This window comes from Elephantulus edwardii, unplaced genomic scaffold (assembly GCF_000299155.1).
Source record: "Elephantulus edwardii isolate Elephantulus edwardi_28Jun2011 unplaced genomic scaffold, EleEdw1.0 scaffold00176, whole genome shotgun sequence".
NCBI lineage: Eukaryota > Metazoa > Chordata > Mammalia > Macroscelidea > Macroscelididae > Elephantulus > Elephantulus edwardii.
In genome coordinates this window covers 748,640-772,242 of record NW_006399926.1, presented here as the reverse complement: position 1 = coordinate 772,242, position 23,603 = coordinate 748,640, and the positions used below count along the sequence as shown (strand labels likewise).

Sequence of the window (23,603 nt, the reverse complement as noted above, 5' to 3'; positions counted from 1 at the left end):
GCTGAGATTCTTGTCTCCCAGAAGAACAAATTGAGCTAGACACAGAGACCCTCTTCTTGTGTGTGACCCCTGCTTTGGATGGGGAGCAGTCTACACAGACTAGTGACTTATCAGGTCTCTTCTTCACCCTGGGTTCTGCCCACTCTGTGATATCCTAGGAAACACTTGCTTGGTGGCAATATCAAAGGACAAAGCAAACCTTAGGTGTAGGGCTGGGAAGCCAGATGCAAAGGTCTCCTGCTGGGCTCAGCCACTTCTGGTTGCAGAACAGGAGATAAAAGCAAGATTATCCTGCTTCACTACCATGGCAACCCTGGCCACTCCTGTCCTCATGGACAGGGTGTCTGACAGCAGCGTATTTATCCCGTGTCATCGCCTTAGGGTCACCACCTCAAGTCCCAAAGGAGGGCAAGAGGAAATTCATCCAACGCTAACACCATATAGATGGAGAGATAATGGGCTGCCCAGGACCAGGGTACAAACAGACCACAGCATTTATTGTGCTTTCCCCAGTCTTCCCATGAGAGGCGGGGGTGGGGGCAAGGGTGAGGGACGGGAGGAAGATAAGGCTCTTAAAGTCTCCAAAGTCCATGAACAGGAGGAGGGTAAGAGACTGGGGAAAGAGGTGAATCTGCACCAAGGGATGCCCCTGGAGAAAGAGGAAGGGGAGCACCAAGCTTGGGGTCCCTGGGTGGGGTGAAGAGGTGACCGTGGGTGGAGAAGAGGGCAGGCTGGTCAGGAGCAGGCTGGGACCATGCTCAGCCAGGTCCCTCCCAACATCTGCTGTATGAGGCAGAAGTGAGGGGCAAAGTGTGGCTGTGAGAAGAGCAGTTAGAGGGACATTCCCCCCTCAGCCTCCCAAATGCGGGCAGGGAGGACTCTGGGCCTGGTTCTGACAGCTCATCTTGTTTCAGAAAGGGGTGATGGCCCCAGCCATCCACAGGAGTCCCAGTGTTGAGGGTGAATGTCTGTGGACCCTGTCTCCAGATGGGCAGCCCCTCTCTTGCCAGGTCTGAGTAGAGTGTTTCTAAGACAGAGAAGTCTTATCCATGGATTGATCCCCACTCCCCAAGCCGTGATGTTCTTTAGTTTTTCATGGAGAACTCGGACTCTGAAAACAATCTTTCCTACAGCTCTGCCACCCCTGCCACCCCCTCTTCCGTTTGAGTGTGGGGTGGTGTTGTGGCCATGCCAGGCTGCAAGGGCAGGTCCCTTCCTCTCTGCTCATGGAAAGGAGTCCAGTCAGCAGGGAATGGGTGTTCCTCAGTGCCATGGACCTCCATTAGGGGGGCTGCAGTTTGAGGAAGCCTCTCCTGGAGTTGGGGGGAAGTCAGCCTCTGTGTCAGTGGGCGGCAGGGAAGCCTGTCCCCCTTGGCACTCAGGGCTGTAATAGAAGGAGAGGAGGCGGAAGGAGGGCCGCAACTCCTCCCGTATGCTGTCCAGGATGTGGGTGAAAGTGGGGCGCAGGCGTGGGTTCTGCTGCCAGCATCGGCTCATCAGCTCCTGCCTGGTGGGGAGGAGAGAGGGTCAGAAGGGTCCAGAGATCCAGGCATGTCTTCAAAAGAACTCTAATTCACTGTCATTGAGTCAGAACCAGCTCATAGTTGACTCTCCAGTGAGTTTCCGTGGTTGTAAATTGCACAGGAGGTGACTGGCCAGCTTTCTCACAGAGCGGCTGGTGGATCTCAATTGCCCGAGCGGAGTGCCCTTCGTGTTAGCAGCACAGCTCCCTAGACTAGGCCACTGGAGCTCCCTGGCCACACCCTGTGGTTGTTGGGAGTCACTGAGTCAAATACGACTCACAGGGACCCTGTGAACATCAGATCTGAACCTTGTCCTATCCTGTACCAGCCTCATCATCTCTGACACATTTGAACCTATTGCTGCAGTCACTGTGCCAATTTATCTCATTGAAGGTCTTCCTCTTTTGCTGACCCTCCAGCTTTCTGAGCATGATGTCCCTTTCCAAGCAACATGTCCAAAGTATGTGAAATAAAGCTTCACCGTTCTTGCCTCTAAGGAGCACTCTGGCTGCACGTTCTCCAAGATAGACTGTTTGTTCCTTTGGGAACAAATATTTATGGAATACTTATTACTGTTTTCCAATACCATAACTCTGAGGTATTGATTATTCTTCTGTCATCCTTACTCATCGTCCAGTTCTCAGATACATAGCAAGTGACTGAAAAGACACGGCCTGAATCAGGTGCACCTTCATCTTTAAGTGGACATCATTGCTTCTCAGTACATTCTAGGCCTCCTAAATTGTTTGGAGAATTAACTGAGTCAAAGGGCAGTAGTAGGGATTGTAGTGGGAATTCCTAATGGGGAGGGGGTGAAGGACCCCTGGTGGCATAATGGTTCAAGTGCTTGGATGCTAACCAAAAGACCAGTGAGTGATTAGAAGCCACTAGCAGCTAGGGAGCTCTGGTGGCCTGGTGGTAAGAAGATTGCTGTGCTGCAATCCCAAAGACACAGGGTTTCAATCCACCAGATGTTGCTCTGGAGAAAGATGGGCAATCTCCTCCTGTGTGATTAAATGCCTCTGAAAACCCCCTGGAGGGTCAGCTATGGGTCGGTTCCAATCCCACGGCACACAGCAACAACAACGACAGTGCTCTGAGGGAGAAAGGGCTGATGATCTGATCCCATAAAGATTAAGTTCAACTCACTGTGATCAAGTCAGAACAGACTCATAGCTGGCCCTCACGATTTTCAGAGGCTGTAAATCACATGGGAGGAGATTGCCTGTCTTTCTCTCTCTTAGTAGCTGATGGATTTGAACTGCCTTCTTTATTTTTTTTAAGGTAAAAAGTAAAGATAGATTTATTAGAAAGCTACATCCCAAAGGGACAGATGTTCCTCCTTGAATGGAAATATGAAGGAGGGCCTTGAACTGCTTTCTTTTGGGGTGGCAGTGCAGCTCCCTACCACTAGGCCACCAGAACTCCTCCATAAGGGTTGTAGCTGAGGGAGCCTTATAGACAGGTCTGCTCTGCTCACTACGGCGTGGGATCAACTTGACAGCACCCAGTAACAAAGATGGGGATGATGCAGAACATCAAAGGACATGGGGTCACCAGGACAGGGCAGAACAGGGGTGAGGAAGGGACAGAATGGGGTGACTCACAGCTGAGGAGGACAGCCCTCCAGCTCCTCTAGGACCCCACCATCCATGACAAACTTGAGCACCTGCTCGTTGGACAAGCCCTGGTAGGGTTGTTCAGCCAAGGTCACGATCTCCCACAGCACCACACCAAAGGACCTGGAGGGAACGGGGTGGGGGGTCTAGCCCAGCACCCTTCACCTTGTTCAGCCCACCCTAGCTGTCCCCCCTCCCTCCCCCTCAATCCCACCTCCACATCCACTGAGCCCCGTGCTCTAGCCAGGCCCTACCAGACATCCGAGTGGGTTGTGAAGATTCCATCTTTGAGGGACTCGGGGGCCATCCAGCGCACGGGGAGCAGCCCCTTTCCACCCTTGCGGTAGTAATCGGTCTCATATACGTCCCGAGTCATTCCAAAGTCTGGAAAGTGAGGGTGAAGAGGGGTGTGAGGGGGAGCTGTACACCTTCTCCTGCCTGGGGAAGACCTCCTTCAACCCTCTGCACTTTCATAGTCTCCAAGAGTCCTGGAACCAGGGTTCAACAGATCTCCAAGGTCACCCCATACAAAGGCCTCTGTCCTCAGAACAGGATCCTGATCCCGAGTGTGTGTGGGGTGTTTGCTAAAGTTCTCACAGGCTGCCAGGAATGGCACCCTGGGTTAGGCCCAGGCCGCCTGACATTTAGTTTAGGGAAGGATTCTTTAGAAAAGGGATGTCATGCTTGGAAAGGTGCGAGTACAGTGAAGGGGAGGAAGACCTTCAACCAGACGGACTGATACAGTGATTGCAGCAGTGGGCTCGAGTGTGTCAGAGAGATGGTGAGGATGCCACAGCACAGGACAGGGGGCAGGTCTGTTGTTCACAGGGTCGCTATGAGTCATACTCTACTCAATGGCACATAACAACTCTCCTCTGCCCCTCAGGCTTCCCTTGCCCATTTGGCACACTCTGTACCCCCAATCTTGACGGTGAAATCTTGGGACACCATACAGTTGCGGGCGGCCAGGTCTCGGTGCACAAACTTGTTGGCAGCAAGGTATGCCATGCCATCTGCAATTTCACCAGCCATCTGGATCATGTCTCCCAGCTTGGGCTTGGGGAGCCCAGGGTTGTTCTGGGGCCAAAGGAGAGAGTTAGTTTAAAAGGGACCTCAGGGCTGACTCCTGTTCAAAGACTGCCTCTAGCTGTGCCCAAGTTCCTAATTCTTAAGCCCTGAGAGACAACTAGACTCTTGGCCCAGGGTTGTCCTGGTCCCCACCTCTGCTTCAGGTCGCAAAGATCGAAGGTGGCTCTTGAGGTCCCCGCGGGTCATTAACTCCATGATGACCAGAGTTGGCTGGCCCTTCGACACCACACCCAGGAGCCGTACCTGTGAGGAACAAAGAACCTAGTTGCACTTCAGCTCCCCTTAATCCACCGAGCCAAGACTTTGGTCCAATAAGATCACAGACTGACCTAAACATGAATCAGAAGTCAATTCTGACCCTATTCAAAATCATGACCCTAACCCTAATCCTAACCTAATAATGACCCTAAATAACTTTAACCCATAACTTTGATCATATCATCGAAGCATAAACTTTGCCCAGCCTTGACCTTTATCTCAGCTGTGACCTTGAGAATGATTCAGATACCTAATAATGACTTTAACCAAGACTTGCTCTAGCCATGACCCTGCCACAACCTTTACTCTAGTTAGTATTCTAACTACAATCCCAATCTTGACTTTGATGGTACCCTGAACTCACCCCTGACCCTTTGCCCTTAAACATACGATCTCTGTTCTAATTATGATCCCTAGTGGTCCCTCACCACATGGTGACACTTGAATGCCTTCATGACAGAGGCCTCCTTGAGGAACTCAATGCACTCCCGTGGGCTGGCCAGCTCATTCACCGTCTTCAGGGCCACAGGCGTGGACTCCTCTCCAGCCTCAAGTCCTCTTGCCAGCCCCTCATAGACCATCCCAAAAGAGCCTTGGCCCAGCTCCCGGATTATGGAGATCTGCTCCCGAGGCACCTCCCACTCATCTGGGATGTACACTAAAAAGAGGCGGGGATTCACAGGCAGGCTGCTGCCCACTGCCCTGCTACACCCTCTTCTCCCTCTTCTCCAGAAGGGTTCAGATCTCAAGGCTTCCTCCTCCAAGGAGATCTCTGGAGTCAGCTTCCCTTTCCTTCACCACCTGGCACTCCCGCCACCAGCCCCTCACTCTCTCTCCACCCCCGTTTGCCCCCCCACCCCCACTCCCTTAGACCTACTATCTGAGGCACTGAAGTACTCTGGATTCACAGAGGTATACAGGGTGCTGCTTCTGCAATGGGAGGTGAGGGGCATGGGTCAGGCTGGAAGGGTCTCAGGAGCAAAGACAGAGGACAAGGAAGAGGGTCTTTGAAATGAAGAGGCATGTTATTGACCACATACCTAAGAGTAGCTTAGGGTACTCCTAGGGGACCTCAAGCACTTTCTGAGCTTGTCCTAGTACTGGGGTCTAAAACTGAGGAAGGGGAGGGCACAGAAGTACAGGTCTCCTATCCCCTAAGGTAGTTCCTAAACCCAAAGCTAATGCTGTTGATTCTGATCCTTGGTGACCTTCCAATCAGGCTGTACATCTTTATGGTAGGAGATGCCCTCATTATTTTCCTAAGGAGAAGCCAGTGGGATCAAAGTATTGTTCTTTCAGTTCATAGCCCAACACTCCACTAGGACCTTGCCTCAGTTTCCCTCTTGTCTCCAGTCTCAGAGGGATGTGACACATCCCAAGGTGTCCTGCTTTTCCCCTTGTTGTGGCAGTATCACCTCCATTTTTTTGTTAGTTTGGGCTCTTGTTGTTGCTATTATGAGCCATCGGTTCTCCTGTGACTCATAGTGACCCTATGTACAGCAGCTCTGAAGCCTGCCCTGTCCTGAGCCAGTCTCACTGACTCTCACACACCTACCCCCACTGCCCCAGTCACTGTAACAATCCATCTCATCTGGGGTCTTCCTCTCCTGCGTTGTTCCCTCCACCCTTCCGAGCATGTCCTTCTCCAAGGATCAGTCTTGGGACACCTAGAACTGAAGACTTTCCTAGGATGCAGGACTTTCACTGCTAAAACCAGGAAAGTCCCAGGATCATCTGAGAGGTGGTTCTCCTCTGTGCCATCCTCAAACTCATGGCCGTCCAGTTGGAATCGACTCATAGCTGACCCTCGGGTTTTCTGAGGCTGTAAATCACATGGGAAGAGATTGCTCATCTTTCTCCCTCAGAACAGCTGGTGGATTTGAACTGCCGCCTTTGAGTTGGTTGCACAACTCTAGCCACTAGGCCACCAGAGCTTCCTACTCCATCCCCAGGGGAATGAATGGTGACTGCTCCGAAGAAGACTTTTCTAGCTTAGCTCATCTATTGCCTTTGAACTTCACTGACTAGGATGAGGGCGCAAGGGGCACAGGGGATGGGAAGTTGTCATCACCTCTTCTTGCCGTAGAAGAAACCAAGGGCAACAAGAATGATGAGCAGCATGAGTCCCACGGGAGTGACAGTGAGAAGGACGTGCAGCCCTCCGGTGTCCTCCTCCTCTGCAGGTGATAGGACAGGGTCAGAGGGCAGTAGAAACTGAGGCCATCTCAAAAAATGGAGAATTCCAAGGTTAGAGGATGATTCTCCGTCTATGCTGGGAGATGAGAGTGGAGGAAGGAGGGGACAGAGGGGCATGTGGTGGGATAGAAGTCCAGGTGGGGCTGGTTTGAGGTACAAGTCTGAGACAGAGGCTGTGCGTACCTGGGCCAGGGATGTAGAAGGCAACACTCTCTGTCCAGGAACCGTTGCCAGCCAGCGAGGTTGCACGAACCCTGGCGGAGTAGTTTCCTGGGGGCAGTAAGGCCAGATGGACTCCTCCAAACTTGGCATATCGCAGGCGAGACACACATAGCACTGTAGCCTCCTGAGGCGAGACACACAGGACATTGGCTGGGAAGGGGACCAAGCTGGAGATCCAGGATGGTTTAAGCGGTTCCCTGGGATGTATTACCTCTCCAGAGCGACGATACTTGATTTCATACTTGAGGATGAGACCATTGGGGTCGGGTGGCTCAAGCCAGCGTAGGAGGACACTGCTTTTGCTGGCCGCCTCCCAGGCCACCTTCCCTGGGATACTATCAGCCTCCCCTGCAGGAGAGAGCACCGGCAGCAGCTGGAGCCATAATTACTTCCTTTCACTTGCAAGGGATGAGACTGCCCATCTTTCTTCCATGGAACAGCTGGTGGATTTGAAATGCCTGCCTTTGGGTTGGCAGCACAATTTTTTACCACTAGGCCACCAGAGTTCCCAAGTATAGTAGTAATCTTGTTCAACGATTGAGAACTCCAAGAGTGAGAAACTGGGAAGTTTGGAGAATTATAGAAACAGAGTGAAGTGAGGCCCTATGGTTAGGGGCAATCAACGAAACCAGTGAACACGGACGCTGGTTACTTAGAGCTCTCGGGATTGGGGTGGGAGTGAAGATGGAAGGTCAGGGTCACCTACTGTGGGGCATGGTGCGTGCAAAGACGAAGGTGGCAGCGCTACAGCCCACAGTGTGCGCCGCGTGGTTGCAGGCGTGGATGTCAATCCGGTATTCTGTGAAGTGGCGCAGGCCGCTCAGCACCGCTCGCTCCCGGGGCACCTTATCCTCCTGGATCTCAAAATCCGAGCTGTTCTCCGCGTGCCTGGGAATTCCTGCGGCCCTACGATACCTCTCCAAGTCCCTAGAAAAGGCAAGGGTCAGACCCAAGGCCAGGTCCATGTAGCCACACCCCTCAGTCCCAGGCTCCGCCCCTCTCACCTTTGAGGGCTCTTGTTGATGGACGTCACTTTCCAGGGGGATCTGAGGAGGCCAGTGGTGCCCTATCAGGCCCACCCAGAACACACCCTCATTCCCACTGCAGCCGAGCAGGGCCTCCAACCCCGCCCTCAACTAGGCCCCGCCTCTAAACGAGAACCACGCCCCCACCACTGCCCCGCCTCCAGATGCGAGGCTCCTCCTGCACATGCTCCTCCCTAACCCTTCCCTGCACCAGTGAGCCCCGTCGATGCCCGCTCTGCTGGCGTATTCCGCGCCGCACTTGGGAATGGTGATGGCGTTGTGTAGAAAGTTTTCAAACTTCTTCTGGAACGAGGCTTCTTGTGCCTCCAGCGGAGGTAGGGCCTGCGTGGAAGGCGGGTGCTGACAAGGGCAGCAGCCGGGCTCCACCTCAGCTTCAAGTTCTCCGTCTTCGCGGTCAAATCGCGGATCATTGTTGCTGGTGGGCAACCGCAGACCTGGCGCGGAAGAGGTGGTTAGAATGTCAGCCCGGCGCCCCGCCCCACTGGCCCCGGGCCCCGCCCCGCCGACCCTATGTCCCGCCCCGCCAACCCCCGTGCACCCCGGTGACAGTAGTCATTGAGGTAAAGGTCGCCATCCTCTGCCAGTCGCTGCCATAACACCAAGTAGTAGGTGATGTTTCCATTGCGCTGGGTCGGGGGCTTCCAGCGCACCAGCAGATGGGAAGAGGAGTTGGACGTAGAGATGACGTCCTGGGGCACTGTGGGCGCTGGGTGTGTGAGGACGATCTAGTCAGAGGTCGCAAGGCCCTCTCACAGCTACTGGCAATAAAGTCTCTCCCCCTAGAATTCAGCAGCCATTCCCTTCTCCCAAGCAATGGGTGATTTTCGGTTCCTCCCACTTCTACCCTCTTTTCCCCCTACCCTCTTTTTTTAGCACTCAGGCTTTTACTGAAGGTCATTTTCCCCCCTAAGGTCATTGATTCTTTTCAAAGATCCACCCTTTAAACTCCTACTCTTAGCATCCTTAGGATTTAGGGGAATGTCTAACCTTTTCTTTATAAAAAATGCCAGTGTCAGCCCTCCCCGCCTAGTGCCCCAGTTTCTGTTTCTAGTTCCTAGGTTCACCTCTTCACACCTAGATTCAGATATCTAGGCCCTGCTCCACCCAAAGACTGCAGCTACCTGCAGGCAGGGTTCGGAGGTACACGATGGGGCTCTGGGCTCCTTGATGGGGGCTGTCCTCAGCAATGGTCAGTGTGATGGCCCGCACAAAAACTGCATACTGTGTCCAGGGCTTGAGGGGGGCCAGGGTCACCCCTGGCTCCTGGGTACGACTTAAAGGCAGCTCCACGTCCATCAGGTTCCAGCTCTGTGTCCCACAGGCATCTGGTCCCACGTGCTCTGTGGCATTCTGAAATTGGCTAGACATCCCATCTGGCATGTGAGGGCTGGAGCTATGCCATCAATCACCCCTAACCCTCTTCTCTGAATCACCTCAGGTCTGACATTGTCATTCTTCTCCCAGCATGCATGAGCAGAGTCATGACTCCAGCCAACTGTTAAGCTCAATAGGCCTTGATATATCTGCGTCTTCAGCCAAATCTCTTAGGAGTATATCTCCTCCTCCTTTCTCTCTGTCCCTTTCATTGCTGTTAAGTTGGAACCAATTCATAGCTGACCCTTCAGCAAGTTTTCAGAGGCTATAATGTGGGTGAGAGGATATTGACCATCTATTTCCTTCAAAGAAGTTAGTGGATTTGAACCCCCCACCTTTGGGTTGGCAGCACAACTTCCTACCCACTAGGCCACCAGAGCGTCCCTTATCCTTTTGTAGAGAGTACTGAGTATCATGATCACTGTATAAAATTCACATATGTGTTTGAGAATCTCCTCCCCTAGAAATTGCAAGGGATGAGGTTATCCTATCCCCTCACATGTGGGATTTCCTGGAACTGGAACCTGGGAGTCCACTTTCCCTCCCAAGTACACATCATTTTAAGATAGCTCCATTAGTGGATTTTTAAAGTCTATAACCCTTCCAAAGGAGTACGGTAGCACAGTGGGTTAAGTGTTTAGTTGTTAAGCAAAAGGTCTACCACTCTAGGATAGAAAGGTGGAGCAGTCGTTCCTGTAAAGATTTACAGCCTTGGAATCGATAGAGCACTTGTGCTCCATCCTGTACAGCAGCTGTGAGTCGAATCTACTTAGTATAGTGGGAGTTAGATGAACCTTCCAAGATACCAGTAACATTTTGTGCATGTGTGAGTTGAGTTTTTCAGGTAGAGGGTTCCGAGCCTGTCTCAGTTTCTCAAACATGCCATTGATTTCAGATGGCCAAGACCCACCATCCCAGGGAGATTAGTTGGGACCTTTTTGCCTGGAGGCCAAGGCAGGGGTAGCTTGGGGAAGGAGATAGCTGCCCCTTGGGGCAGAGGAAAGTGGAGCCCACATGGAAGATACCAAAGAGATAATGGGAACATCATGCTGATGTTCATATGTCTGTCTTTGGAAAAGGACAAAACCAAACGAATTGGCAAGGAGTTGATTCCAAGTCATAGAGACCTGATAAGACAGTACCAAGAGCTGCCCCAAACAATTTCCAAAGTGCTAATCTTTACAGATGTATCCTGCTACCTCTTTCTGACAAGGAGTGAGGAGTGGCTGGTGGGTTTTGGTTAGCAGATGAGGGCAGCCGAGCACTTAACCACTGGGTTACAAGGGCTCCTTTGGAGAAACTGGACATCAAACCTACTGCTGCCAAGTTGATTCTGACTCATGGCAATCTTCCATCAGGTTCCTAAGACTAAATTTTCATGGAGCAACTAGTGGATTCAAGCTACTGGTAAGTTAGTAGCCCAACATGTAACATGTTACACCACCAGGACTCCTGTGGAAGGTAGACAGGGGGAGAATTCATGCTGAGTTAGGGCCAGAACATAAGGGGAATTAAAAAGTGGTGGTGCCAGGGAACTTGGGGCCCAGCTAGAAGTCGTTGCTCCTATAGGGACCCAGAAGCTGAATAGTCCAGAAGCAGGTGTGCCAGGTGTTCTTTGGGGCATGTGAGTGAGGCTGAGTCTGTGCCTGCAGGATCCACAGTGCATGTCTCTGAGGGAGCATAGCCACAGCCACTCTAGAAGGCACTGATGTTAGAGAAGCTTCCTGAAGAGCATCCCAGAGCCTGTCTGCCCTTTGGGCCCTGAGACAGCTGTGTATGGATATGTAGTCTGTGCCCTAACTGTGATCTATACACCACCAGCAGCTTCAGTCTCACCTTGTCAGAAACACAGATAGCCTAACGAGCTCTCCCTCAGACTGTGCGGGAGTGTGGGGATGGCACAGGATAGGGCAAGATTTCAGTCTTATTTATAAGGTCATTAGGAGTTGTCATCAACTCAACATCGCTTTACAGTAACAATAACCTGGGACTAATTGAATCAGAATCTGTGGGAGCAGGGACCAGGAATTCTAATTTAGCAAGCTCTCCAGCTCCTCACACTACAGACTTTTACCCACCATTGAGGGCTAGAGAGCAGTTGAATTCTGACTTCATTCCTTTTCACTCTCAGATCAAGTCCTGTGCTAATGGTCAAGGAACCAAACACAGGCTGTAAATTTTACAGAGGGAGCCTATCCATTTTTCTCCCAAAGAGCAGCTGGTAGATTTAAATTGCTGACCTTGGGTTAGCAGCCTGATGTATTATGTACTATACCACCAGGGCTCCTTGAAGTTGTCCATGATTTCATTTTGTACTCACAATGAATATCCATGGAAACAGCAGTCAAGAAATCAAAGAACACATTGCACTGGACAAATCTGCTGCCTAGGATCTTTTTAAAGTGCTAAAAGAACGAGGATATAACTTTAAAGACCAATATGTAGCCTCAAGCTACATAAGCAATACAATGTAAGTGTTTTCACTTGCTTCATGTGAAAGTGGGGCAATGAATAAGAAAAAACAAAGAAGAATTGATACCTCTGAATTGCTTGGCTAAGAGTATTGAATATGCCTTGGACTGCCAAAAGAATAAACAAATCTTGGAAGGGTTGCAGCCAGAGTGTTCCTTCAAAGCAAAGATGATGAGACTTAGTCTCAACAAAGTTGAGGCATGCTGTCTGGAGGGGCTAGCCCTTGGAAGAGGCTTTATGCTGGGAAAGAGGAGCAAAGTGAAGATTCTCAAGGGGATGGATTAACACAGTGGCTGCAACAGTGGACTCCAGGTTGGTTTTTTGTTTGTTATTTTAGCACCAAGTTCCCCACGAGCTTAAGGTTTTGATCAGACAAAGTTTTGATCTACCCGTGCTAGGAATTGAACCTGACTCCAATTCATAACTCCATGTTAGACTGGCATCTAACAACAACATGAAGTCCTTTTAATTTTAACTCACAGAAAACACTACCAAGCCAGAAGGTTCCTACCCTCCACCCTCCATCTACCACTGAGGGAGAGTACTTCCTACTCATGCACTCCCTGCTTGTCACTCGAAATCCACCCCTCTAAAGGCTTCTATCTTGATTCCTAGCCATTTTTTCCCCAATTTTATTTTATTATTTTTTTGTGTGTACTGTCAAATCCGACTGGTACAGGAGATTGCCCCTCCTTCTCCAGCAGAGCATCTGGTGGATTTGAACCATGTACCTCTGGGATTGCAGAGCAGCTTCTTGCCACTAGGCCACCAGAGCTCCCTATTCCTAGCCATTTTTTAAGTTCTTCCTGTAGTCTAACCTCTGTCCCTCCTGTTGGGGTCAGTCTACTTTCTCCAAAGGAAAGATCAGCTAATCCCTGGCGACCCTGCTCCCTCCCCGCCTCAGGCTTTAATGAAATGTTGGCAGAGCTGCTCATAAAATTGGCCAAATTAGTGGGCACTACCCAAACCGCTGCTGGGGCAGGAGCATGTGGTCAGTACAGAACATTAGCATAGTGAATTGAGGCTTAATTATTCCAAGCCTTCCCAGTGGGGCAGCCCTCCTGTGCTCTAGAAGCCCCATTTCACTTGGTGTTGGGAGACTGGGTCACAGCAGAATGAAGCAGATGTGAGAAGAGGAAGGCAGTTACGGAGGGTGACTTGAGAGGCCCTGACCTCCTAACTATGAGGGGGCTACTCTTGCTGGCTGGATCGAGACAATTGACCAAGCCCCACTGTGGCCCCGCCCCACCTCTGCCCTGCGCGGTCGCCGCCCCACTCTGCCCCCAATTCCAAGCACTTACGATTCCTTGTAGTAAACGATGAAGCTCAGCAGGTCGCGGGCCTCCAGCGGCTCATAGCGCTCCCAGCGCAGCAGGATGCGGTCCGTCTCCGTCACGTTGGACACGAAGCGCAGGGTGCGAGTCTGGCCTGGGCAGGGAATGGGACCAACAGTCGCTCTCAATCGCGCCTGTCACCAGCTCGAACCTCTCTCCCCCAAACCCCTCTTACAACCCCTCTGCCTCTTGAGAGGAATTCTTAAATTGACTCCTCCCAGAGCCCTTCCGCCCTGGGGAGTATCTATCAGGTACGTTTCCGTGGGTGAATATCTGCGTGTGTGCTCGCCTAGGGGCGCCTCCAGTACTATGTCTCTCACTGCGTGGGCCCTGGCTCTGGAGTCAGGGTCTGGGGTCTCACAGGCGGCTCGGTCTCCATTCGTGCGGGGGTTGATCTCCGCCTTGTTCTGCCGCCCCCGCGTGCCGGTCACCTCCTCCAGGCGGTAGATGTGCTCCAGGCAGAGGCGCGGGTTGAAGGCGAAGTAGATCTTGCCCACTGGAATGGTGAGGCCGGCTGCTACCCAGGGTCCCAGCTGCTGTAGGTTTTGGTTGTCCAGCACGTACATGGTGTAGTTCCTGGGAGAGGCCAGGGGACCCTGCTCTGCGTTTACGTGGAGACGGAGTGTGGGGCAGGGGTGGCTAGGCCTCAAGGAAGCGCTGGGCTGCATGCTGGTCAGCCCACCCACACCCAGTCGTGTGGAGCTGACATTCACATCTGCTCTAACCATCAGCCAGTGGTGATCTACAGCAGCTCATCTAACAAACCACTTAGTCTGGCTTCCTCTTCAGTGCAGTGAGATCAACAGCTTTCCTCCCTGCTCACATGTGAACTGAGCACTTGCTATGTACCAGGCTGTGTGGTGGCTCTGGGGACACAGAGAGGAGCAGCACGCAGGCTAGGATTTAGGGCACTTTTGAAGGTACATGGTCAGGAGGCATGAGAAGCCACAGGAAAACAGCTCCAAGTGAGTGAGTGTAACTTAAAACATTATTTTAAGTTTTGAAAATCCTAGCTACATTATGAAAAAGTCCTGATTGGTGGGTGGCAAGGACTGGGTTTCAAACCCAGGCAGCATTTCCCTGCAGCTAAGAGGATAGATGATAAAGTTATGTTGCTATTTTGTGTTGTTAGATCGACTCCGATTCATATCCACTCCATAGGACAGAGTAGGACTGCTTTATAGGATTTCCAAGGCTGTAATCTTTATACAGCACAGACTGCCACGTCTTCCACGTTTAGCAGCTGCTGGATTCCGCACTTTTTGTTAACAGTGAGGCAAGCTTACGGGCTATACGACTAGGGCTCTTAGGAGTGAGTATAGCCAAGTCTTGAGTGTAACAGAAAAATATAACTTGAACGGTACAGGCTGTGTCCTGGACACAGTTTTAAACACCTTACATTTAAAAACTCAGCACAGTTTTTGTTTTTGTTTTGTTTTTAACATAATATCTTTCATCTTTTTTTTCCTAGCATTTATATTTATTGTTGTTAGATGCTGTTGAATCGAGTACAAATCATAGCAACCCTATGAAGAAAGATCTGAACCCTGCTCTATTCAGTGCCATCTTCACACTTCCTGATACACTAGAGCTTACTGTGGCAGTCACTGCATCAATCCACCTAGTCGAGAGTCTTCCTCTCCCTCACTGATTCTCCACCCTTCCCAGCATCATGTCCGTCTCTAAGGAATAGTTCCTCCTAGCAACATGCCCAAAGTAGTATGTTAGGCAGAGCCTCATCGTCCTTGCTTCCAAAGAGTATGCTGGTTGCACCCTCTCCAAGATATCATCTTAAAAAATTTTTTTTTAAATTTTATTATTTTTGTGTGAGTGTACCGTCAAATCAGATCTGACTGGGACAGGAGGAGATTGTCCCTCCTTCCCTGGCAGAGCATCTGGTGGATTAGAACCGTGTGCCTCTGGGATTGTAGTTGCAGCTCCTTGCCACTAGATCACCAGAGCTCCCCTTCAGCACAGTTTTAAACACCTTACATTTAACAACTCATCACCATTGCGTCAGAACTTACTCATACCTGACACACTCCAGCGGGTCCATCACACCAGAGGAGACTGCCTGTCTTTCTCTCATCTGTCCTCCTCCACGGGTGGATTAGAACCTCCAGAGAGGTACCACCTTTGGGTTAGCATCACAATTCCCTACAGACTATGCCACCAGAGCCCCCTTACCCTTTACTACTTAATATTCACACTAGCCGTAAGAGCCAAGTAATGATACATTAGCTCCATTTTACAGATAAGAATAGTGAGGACCAGAGACATTAAATAATCTTCCTAGAATCACACAACTAATAAAATGGCAGAGAACCATGTTTTTCACTATTGCTCTGGGAGTCTTGGTGGGGTGGGGGGTGGGGGATAAAGGAGACTGGTCAGAAGCCCGATTCTGACCCCTTACCCATCCACCATGGCATCCCCCCGGATTAGTTTGAGGTTCTTGAAGAAGCCCAGGGACACAAGGGCAAAGGAGTGCTTGATTTTGAGGAAGCCGGTGATGATCTCCACCAGCCCCAGGCTGCGCTGCAGCTCCGGCTCCAGGTTGTCTGGGGATGGATGAGAAGGTAAGGCTGGGGCAGGGCTAGGAAGGTGGAAGGTCCTCGGAGCAGGGGCTGAAAGGGAGGTGGTCCGTGGAAGCTGGGCCTTCAGGGCTAGCACCCAGGATGGTAAAAAGTGGTGCATGACGTTGGGTCATTTTAAGGGACATGGCTAGGGAGAAGAGGGAGGAGGAGAGGTATGACCAGGAAGAAGATACTGACAGCCTTGGCGAAGGTTGAGAATGAGACTCCCCTCCACGTGGGTGCAGCCCACCAGCTCCTGTGCTGCATGGACAGAGTCGATGGTCTTGGTGCCCACTTTGCACTCTTTGGGGCACAGCCCCTCACACTTCTGGCAGAATATGCTAGCAGAAGCAAGTGGAGGGAGTGGCATGAGCCCCAGACCTGTGTGGGTCTCCTCAGGCCTCCTCACTGCTCTGAGGGTGTCCCCACCCTCTCCCATGCTCACCTGCTGCCATTACGGGTGAAGCCTGGAGGACACTGGGCCAGACAACTATCCTGGTGGATACCGAAGGTGGAGGCACGGCCGGGTACAGAGCGCAGGCTGGCACAGTGCTCGGCTGTGACGCAGCGCCAGGACTCATGCTGGTAGGTACCTGGAGGGCAGGCCTGGAGACAGGCACCCTGGAAGAAGAGGTGGCGGCAGGCCACACAGGCACGAGGGTCTTCTGGACGGCTGCAGCCCCCCAGGCATTCAGCATGACAGCATTCACCCCGCACTGTGCAGGCCAGCCCGTGGGAACAGGGGCACACTGTGGGCAGAGCACTGTGTCAGACATTGCCCACCCCCTCCCCTCTAATTCTGGCCCCATGCCTTTCCTCCAAGAATCCTTTCTGGGATAAAGCACTCCCAACTGCACCCACACCACTGCAAAGCAGACGATATGATTGTTGCAGTCCTATCTCTCAGAGAGAGCTCCGGAGGGCAGGGCACCTGGCCCCTGGACATGGCTCCCCACCTCCTATGGTGTCTAGTCTAGTTGAGGCTGTCTGAACTCAGGACAGAGCAGCGACCTTGTCCATCAGGGCGGCTGCTCTCCAGCCTGCTGGCCTGTCTAGGCCTGGTGCCCAGACCTTCACTGGGCACAGTGCCAGACGGAACTGTTCTTTTGAACAGCTAAGCTAGGGCAAGGTGGGCCAGAGAGTATGGAGAGGAGAGGGCCACTCCGGATTGTTCCCGCATGCCCCTGCCCACTCTTTCCCCGCCTCAGCTCGAAGCCCCAGCCAGGAGGAAGCCTCAAGCAGCAGTAGGTGGGATATGAGCCTGGTGCCTGCCTCTGGCTTGGGAACTCTGCTCTGTGGCAGCTGCATATCTGTAGGAGTGATGCATGGAGTCAGGGTCAGCCAGGGCATGTTGACACTATACACGGAGGACAGCAGTAGTGTGTTTACAGCCAACAGGCAGGCAGCAGTGAGGCAGGGCCAGGAAGCTACAGCAGAGATCTGGTTACTCTCCTGAACCAAGGTGTTGGGGGTGGGAGAGATCACCGGGAGCATAACAGCCTCCTAGGCTCGGGACCTCAAGTCAGCCCTGTATCTGAAAAGGACCCCTTCACTATCTTATAAATTTCACTTCTCCCTCTTCCACCCTCTCCCACCTTAATCCATTATTACCCCCTTTCTTTCATCTTCTTCCTTCTCTTTCCTCTCTCTGCATCTATTTCCTAAAGTAGATCCTACCTCATTTTCCTACCCTTATCTGTCTGTTGCCTCTCACCTCCTTTCTTCTCCAGTACAGTGCGCCCGGCTACCCCAGATCAGTCGGGCTATGGCCACTTTTACCATAAAACTGTTACCGCGGTCCATGTACTGCTCTAAAGCTTCATAGATCAGCACGTTCCCCATAGCAAACCTATGACCATTTCACAGATGAGGAAACTGAGGCACAGGTTAATGAACAGCCTATGATCAGTGACTGGAGAGAGGATGAAAGGCACCCAAGTGTCGAGGACTTTCCTTCATAGGGTCGCTATGAGTCTCTTGAGACTCGACAGCACTTAACAACAACAACAACAACATGATCAGTAATAGAGCTGAGATTTTAATCCAAACTATCTGGCTTTGTACTTAACAACTGTCGCAATTCGGCTGTTGGACTTCTTCCTCATATCCATTACTACCCTCCCCAAACCCCATGCAGTCACCTTGTAACTGCCCTTTACCTCCTCCATAACTACCTGTAATCTTGTGCCTACCGCTTAAACTGCCTTTTGTTGTATCAGTTATTTCACTTTTTGGAACCTCAGTTTTCTCATCTGCAAAATGGAAATACAATAGTGCCTGCCTTATTGGATTAATAAGGGTAAAATGAACAGTAGCAGCAAAGTACTGACCCACACCACTCTGTGGCCGTCCCAGTGCCAGCTGACCCCGGCCTCCCTGTGCCCTCGGTCATATTTTGTGCTTGTGCCCACCTTTCTGGCAGTGGCTGGAGGTCCAGCACCTGTAGTCCGTGTGCCCATTGAAGGTGGTCCTAGCACAGGGCTCGCCAGCAGCACCCAGCGTGCCAGGGCACACATCAGCACACTCCTCATCCAGCTTGTTGCCCACGATGTGGTTGGCGCCAGGTGCAGGCTGCAGCAGGCCCCAGTCAATGGTGGAGAGGTGGCAGAGCTCCTGGTTCTTCTCCACCCGCACGGCCCCTCGAAGAACGGCCCCCAGCGCCGGCAGCCCCACGTCCCGCAGGTGCGGCATCTCGAAGATGACCAGGGCATAGCCCAGGAAGAGGCGGGCGCCACGGATGACTGCTAGGTTGGGAAAGAGGTCCCGCAGGCTCTCCAGGCCGTAGACACGGAAAAGCAGCAGGTAGTCGGTGACCTGGGTGAGGCGTGGGAAGCTGAGACCACGGAAATCCTCTCCCGTGGCCGTGAACATGAGCAGGATCTGCAGGTGGCCCTCCACGATAGTGCAGTTCTCTAGCCGCCGAAGTTCGGCCACCTCTGAGCGGATGTCCAGGCTGGGGCACACTGTGGGCACACGGGGCACGAGCAGTCAGTCCAGCTTCAGCATCCCTTCCCCAATCCAGAAACCTAGCCATGGGGGACATTAAATGCAGGTCTGACTCTGCTTTGAGTGTGGGTGGTCTCTTCTCTGGCACACCTCATCTGCAGCTCTCAGGAGCTCTCCCAGATGACCTAACATGAGCAAAAGTGACCTTCTGTCCCAAACTCATGTCGCCTCCTCAGTTGATAGCAACCACATCCTTGCAGTCTCTCAGGCCCAGATCTTTAATCATCCTTGACTCTTTTTTCTTTGTTTACCTCCCACATCTTGCGGCCTCTATCTTTAAATACACCCGGGACCCATCCACTTGTCACACTTTCTCTGCTTCCATCATCATCTTTCCCTGGATCTACACTGACAGCTTCTAAATGGTCTCCCCATTTCTACCCTTGTCCCCTTTCCAGTCCATTCTCAAAACACAAGTTGGATCATGTCCCTCCCGTGCTCAAACCCCCCTAATCACTTTTGAGACAATTGATAGATAAGTTAAATTCTTGACCACAGCCTTCCAGGCTCTGCAAAATTTGTGCCCCTTGTAACTCCTCTGAGGGGAGTTCTGATGGCAATTCATAGGAAATTGCACTGCTAACCTAAAGGTGGCCAGTTCCAATCCACCAGCAGCTCCCTGGAAGTAAACAGGGCAGTCTCCTCTGTTGATTTATAGTCTCAGAAAACCCACTGGAGGGTCAGGTATGAGTCAACTCTGACTTCATAGCAGTGAGTTTGAGTTTGAATTTCTCTGACTACATCCCCTTTCTTCTTCTGATTTCTGCTGTTCTCAATACAAGCCAGCTCAACTCCTGCCTCAGGATCTTTGCATCTTCTCTTCCTGGTGGAAACACTCTTCTACATAATTTCTTCATCTCCTTTGAGTCCTTGCTCAGATGTTATCTTCCCAAGGAAGCCAGTTCTGGTCACACTATTTAAAGTGGTAACACTCCCTATCCCCATTCCTACTTTATTTTTCTCTGTATAACATGTAATACTTTTTAATATATAATATACATTCTTTACTTTGTTAATAGTAAGTTCTGTAAAATCAAGAATCGAATCTTTGTATAATTCTCTATTATTTCCTTAGTACCTCGTATGTAAGCCTCTGATGGCTTAGTGGTAAGGACTTGCACTGCCAGTGCAAAGGCACACAGTTCAAGTCCACCAGCTGTTCCTTGGGAGAACGATGGGCAGTCTCTTCCTGTGTGCTTTACTGTCTCTAAAAACCTACAGGAGGGCCAGCTGTGGGTCAGTTCCAACTCAATGGCAAACAACAAGAAGTACCTAGCATAATGCCTGGCCTAGCATAATGCCTGGCATAAAATTGGCCCTCAGTAAATATTTGGAGAGGGAATTGATTCTGTCACTGGGAAGCAGTAGTCTGAACTTCAGACCTTCCACTTCTGCCCAGTCTTAAGAGGGTTAGATGTTAGGGGACCTCTGGTGGCCTAGTGGCAAGAAGCTGCACTGCAATCCCAGATGTACACAGTTTGAATCCACCAGATGCTCTGCCGGAGAAGGAGCAATATCCTCCTGTACCAGTCAGATCTAATTTGACGGTACACGTACACAAAATAATAAAAATTTTAAAAAAAGAAGGCTAGATGCCTTGTCTAAATCCCAGCACCAAAGAATTAAGTGTAAATTCCTCAGCCTGGTGTTCCAGAGTCTTGATAAATTGATTCCCACCAACTTCCCCAGCATCAGAAGGGCCTCTAATAGCCCTTATTATGCAAGCTGCGCCCCCGGTCCCCCCACCCTTGACATCCTGCTTCCAAGTTAATCATTCCCCCTTCAGGCGGGGCACATTTAGTTCAATGGGGACCCAGCATTGTTTCTCTATCTCTGTCACCTTCTCCAGAGAGGGAGACTCCTGAGGACGGGTGAGGTTCTTGTTAGTCACCCCTGTATTCCTCCATGGTGCCCCATCCAGGGCTAGAACCACTGGACACTCAGGAGCCATGGATTGGATCAATTGGTGTCTGAGTCCCTAACTTATTTCTTCCCTGGGGATCCTAACTCCTTCCAATCCAGAGCCCAGCCACTTTCTCTCCCTTCTCCCTAAGGCACCTAATGCCATTTTCCTAAGGGTAATAGATCCTGGTGCCTGCATTCACTTGATCCAGCAGTGACTTTCCAGGACTCCACATGGTCTACACCTCAAATCTGAATTCAAGTCCCGCTCACCTCTCAGTCTCCTCCCTTTCTCCTTACCTACCCTGTAACAGTGTCACACACAGGACAGGTTCCCAGGCCCATCCCCCAAGTCTAGTTAAATGTGCACAGAAGGAGGGGAGCTGGCAAGGCTACATCCCTGGGGCTTACTTCGTACCTTCGCCTTTTTACCATTAATAGCCCTGCCCAGCAGCTGTGTGAGTGTGCATGTTTGTGTTGTATATGTGTGTGTAGTTGTGCAAGCAATCAGGTACACACATAAAAAAAGTAGGCGAGGGGGAGAGAATGAGAATGGGAAAACACTTCTATCTCTTCCTGGTGAGAGCCAATCAGGCTTTTCAAGGCAGATAGGGGTTCTTTCAGGAGCCCACACTTCCCATCATTCCTTTGCCTCTCAAGGGCTCCCCTGATGGGAGTCATTTGGAAAAACAAATCCAAGACCTTCACAGATTAACCCTTACCTCCCCTCAGGATATGACTTTGTTCAGAGCAGAAGGTCCTGGGAATAGGACATCTGGGTCCCCTGATCAAACTCCCCACCCTCAGGGACGTGCTTCTGTCCTGGCAACCACACTCCCAGCTGGTATTTGCCAGTGTTCTGGCACAAGTGGAGAAGGGAGAAGGGAGTTCGGGGGGAGGGGGGGGTGTGCCTCTCAGGCAGAGCTTCTTGTTGCTGGTACTCTTCAAGAGACCCCCTCTATCACCAGATTGGTATTCTTCTGTCTGTGGAGGAAAGGGAGATTCTGCCCTGCTCCCTGGCTGCCCCCAGCCCTCAGGGAATCATGAGACCTCTAGGGCAGAGACTGAACATCTTGGTGGAAGCCTCCTTAGGGCACTGGATTACAGAACTCTCAGGTTGGGGGAGAAGGTGGGGTTGAGCAGGGTGTTATCTCTTAGCCTTTCCCTTTTTGAATCTTCTTTCCAGTCTTTTTCTATTCTTTCCCCCACCCCCAACACCCCCAGAGAGACATTGAGCCAACACATTTCTACCATGTCTCTCTAAATACATAGCAAGTATCTCTCTAAAAACCTAGGGAACAGGTTCTAGGGCATTGACAGAAAGTAATTCTCCCTCAACATCAGCCTCCAAGTGGGTGAGTACTGGAGATAGGTGCCTTGGTCCAGTGCCCTAGAAACAAGGGTGCAGGACACAATCTAACTTTATCCTTCAGTTCCCTGGGCCTCCGTTTCCTTGTGTTTCCTTGTCTGCATCAAGTCCAATTACTTATTCTCAGCTACTAGACCCCCCCCCCCATTCTGAGGCTCCAGGATGACTTCTAAGAATCTCCCAGCCTCCCTCTAGGCTTTACTAGGATCATAGTCTCATAAGTGGTACTGGAGGACTTCTATTCCTGCCCTTTCTCTGAGGTTCTTCTCAAAAGAAGGAGCTGGAAAAAAGAACACCTTTTGTGAGAGGATTAATTGCTTTTCTGGACAGCAAGTCCTTCTGAGAGCTAACCCCAGTCTTCATGATGTACAGTAGAGTAAGTAAGTAGATGTATTCTGGCTAGAAGCTCCATTGTGTAACGTCCCACCTGTCTGGGAGGGAGAACAAGGTTGTGGAGATAGTGTTGGGGACTCACCCTTTAGTGTGTCCAGGCTGAATCCCAAGGAGAAGAGGATCACAAGCAGGCATGCTATCCAAGGCCACAGGCTAGGTACTGCCATTGCCCTAGTCGTGGCTTGTGCCTAGTCCTTGCTAGTCCTCCAGGAGGTGGTCCAGTGAGATGAGTCTGCCAGGCCCTAAGGGACAATTCTCAAGGACAGAGGACAGGAATGCAGGGGCAGAGACAAGGAAATCCACACTGAGGTGGGGGTGGGGGGGTGGGGGGGGGGGGGGAAGACAGGCACAAAGACAGTGACTGGATTCCAGAGACACTCCCAGTGTGAATCTAGAGAAGCGGACAGAGATGCAGACAGATAGTGACAGGAAAATAACTCAGGACTCAGGCGGGGTAGGGTAGAAAGAGCCTTTCAGATCAAGAAGCAGACCAGGAGATCAGTCAGCTCCGAGGGGACCAGATGCCCGGAAGAGGGAGCAAGGGCCGGAGGGAAGTTGTAGGATCCTGGCGTGTAGGCCCAGCGAGATTTGGGGTAGTATCCCCGGGCGCCCCGGAATGCGCTGGGCCCGGGAGCGCGGACTCTCAGCGCTCCCTCCTCCGGCCCGCATCTAGGGGCTGCGCAAAGCTCCCGCTAAACCCGCCCCCAGCCCTCCAGCAAGCGGGGCCTTAGCGGATCCTCTCTCCGCCCCTCCCACCTGGCCAAACCAAAATATTTAGCCTCACAACTGAGCGGAGAAAAAGGACGAGTCTGTTGGGGAAATATAGGCAAGGTACAGGTGGAGGTGGGTGGGTGCGGGGAGCCTAGATCAAGAAGTGAACTCCCCCTTTTTTCCTTCTCGGGAATCTGTCAGATACGGCTGCACGCAGGCAGGGACAGCGAGAGAGCGAGTCCGTCCCGTCCCTTAGAAATAGGCTGCTCAGGATTCGGCTACACGGTGTTCTGACATCTGCGGCGTAACTTCTCCATTTTTCAAGTCCAACTTACGGAACAGGAGCATAAAATGCTGCCTTCTCAACACTCAAGTCCTGAGACCCTCGAATCCCTTCTCAGCACTTCGGAGCCTTAGTACGAGGCTTGGTCCAGGTCAAGGTCCTGGTTCTGGCCAAGATCCACGAGGGAGGACAATCACCGAGTGAGGGCGCTGTGTCTCTACCCAGCCGTC

At 51.6% G+C, this 23,603-nt stretch overlaps 1 protein-coding gene across 1 annotated transcript; it reads right to left on the bottom strand.

Annotated features, from left to right (window-relative positions):
• Positions 1-1,263: 1,263 nt before the first annotated feature.
• Positions 1,264-22,546, bottom strand: INSRR (insulin receptor-related receptor). The gene is made up of 22 exons (XM_006895902.1): positions 22,462-22,546; positions 18,121-18,672; positions 16,155-16,458; positions 15,908-16,050; positions 15,550-15,694; positions 13,495-13,709; positions 13,101-13,227; positions 9,075-9,313; positions 8,492-8,659; positions 8,192-8,387; positions 7,912-7,953; positions 7,614-7,834; positions 7,119-7,255; positions 6,869-7,031; positions 6,561-6,666; positions 5,367-5,419; positions 4,918-5,147; positions 4,364-4,474; positions 4,060-4,219; positions 3,397-3,526; positions 3,131-3,265; positions 1,264-1,507 (listed from the first exon to the last, which is right to left on the bottom strand). The coding sequence occupies exons 1-22, from the start codon at positions 22,544-22,546 to the stop codon at positions 1,264-1,266; spliced, it is 3,906 nt and encodes a 1,301-aa protein (XP_006895964.1).
• Positions 22,547-23,603: the final 1,057 nt, after the last annotated feature.

Coding starts and splice junctions, on each gene's coding strand:
- INSRR (XM_006895902.1), bottom strand. CDS start 22,546: ATGGCAGTACCTAGCCTGTGGCCTTGGATAGCATGCCTGCTTGTGATC. Junction 13,710..15,549: donor GGGGATGCCATGGTGGATGG/GTAAGGGGTCAG, acceptor GGCCTCTCCCAG/GAACTACACCATGTACGTGC. Junction 1,508..3,130: donor GAGGGCTGTCCTCCTCAGCT/GTGAGTCACCCC, acceptor CCTCCCCACCAG/GCAGGAGCTGATGAGCCGAT.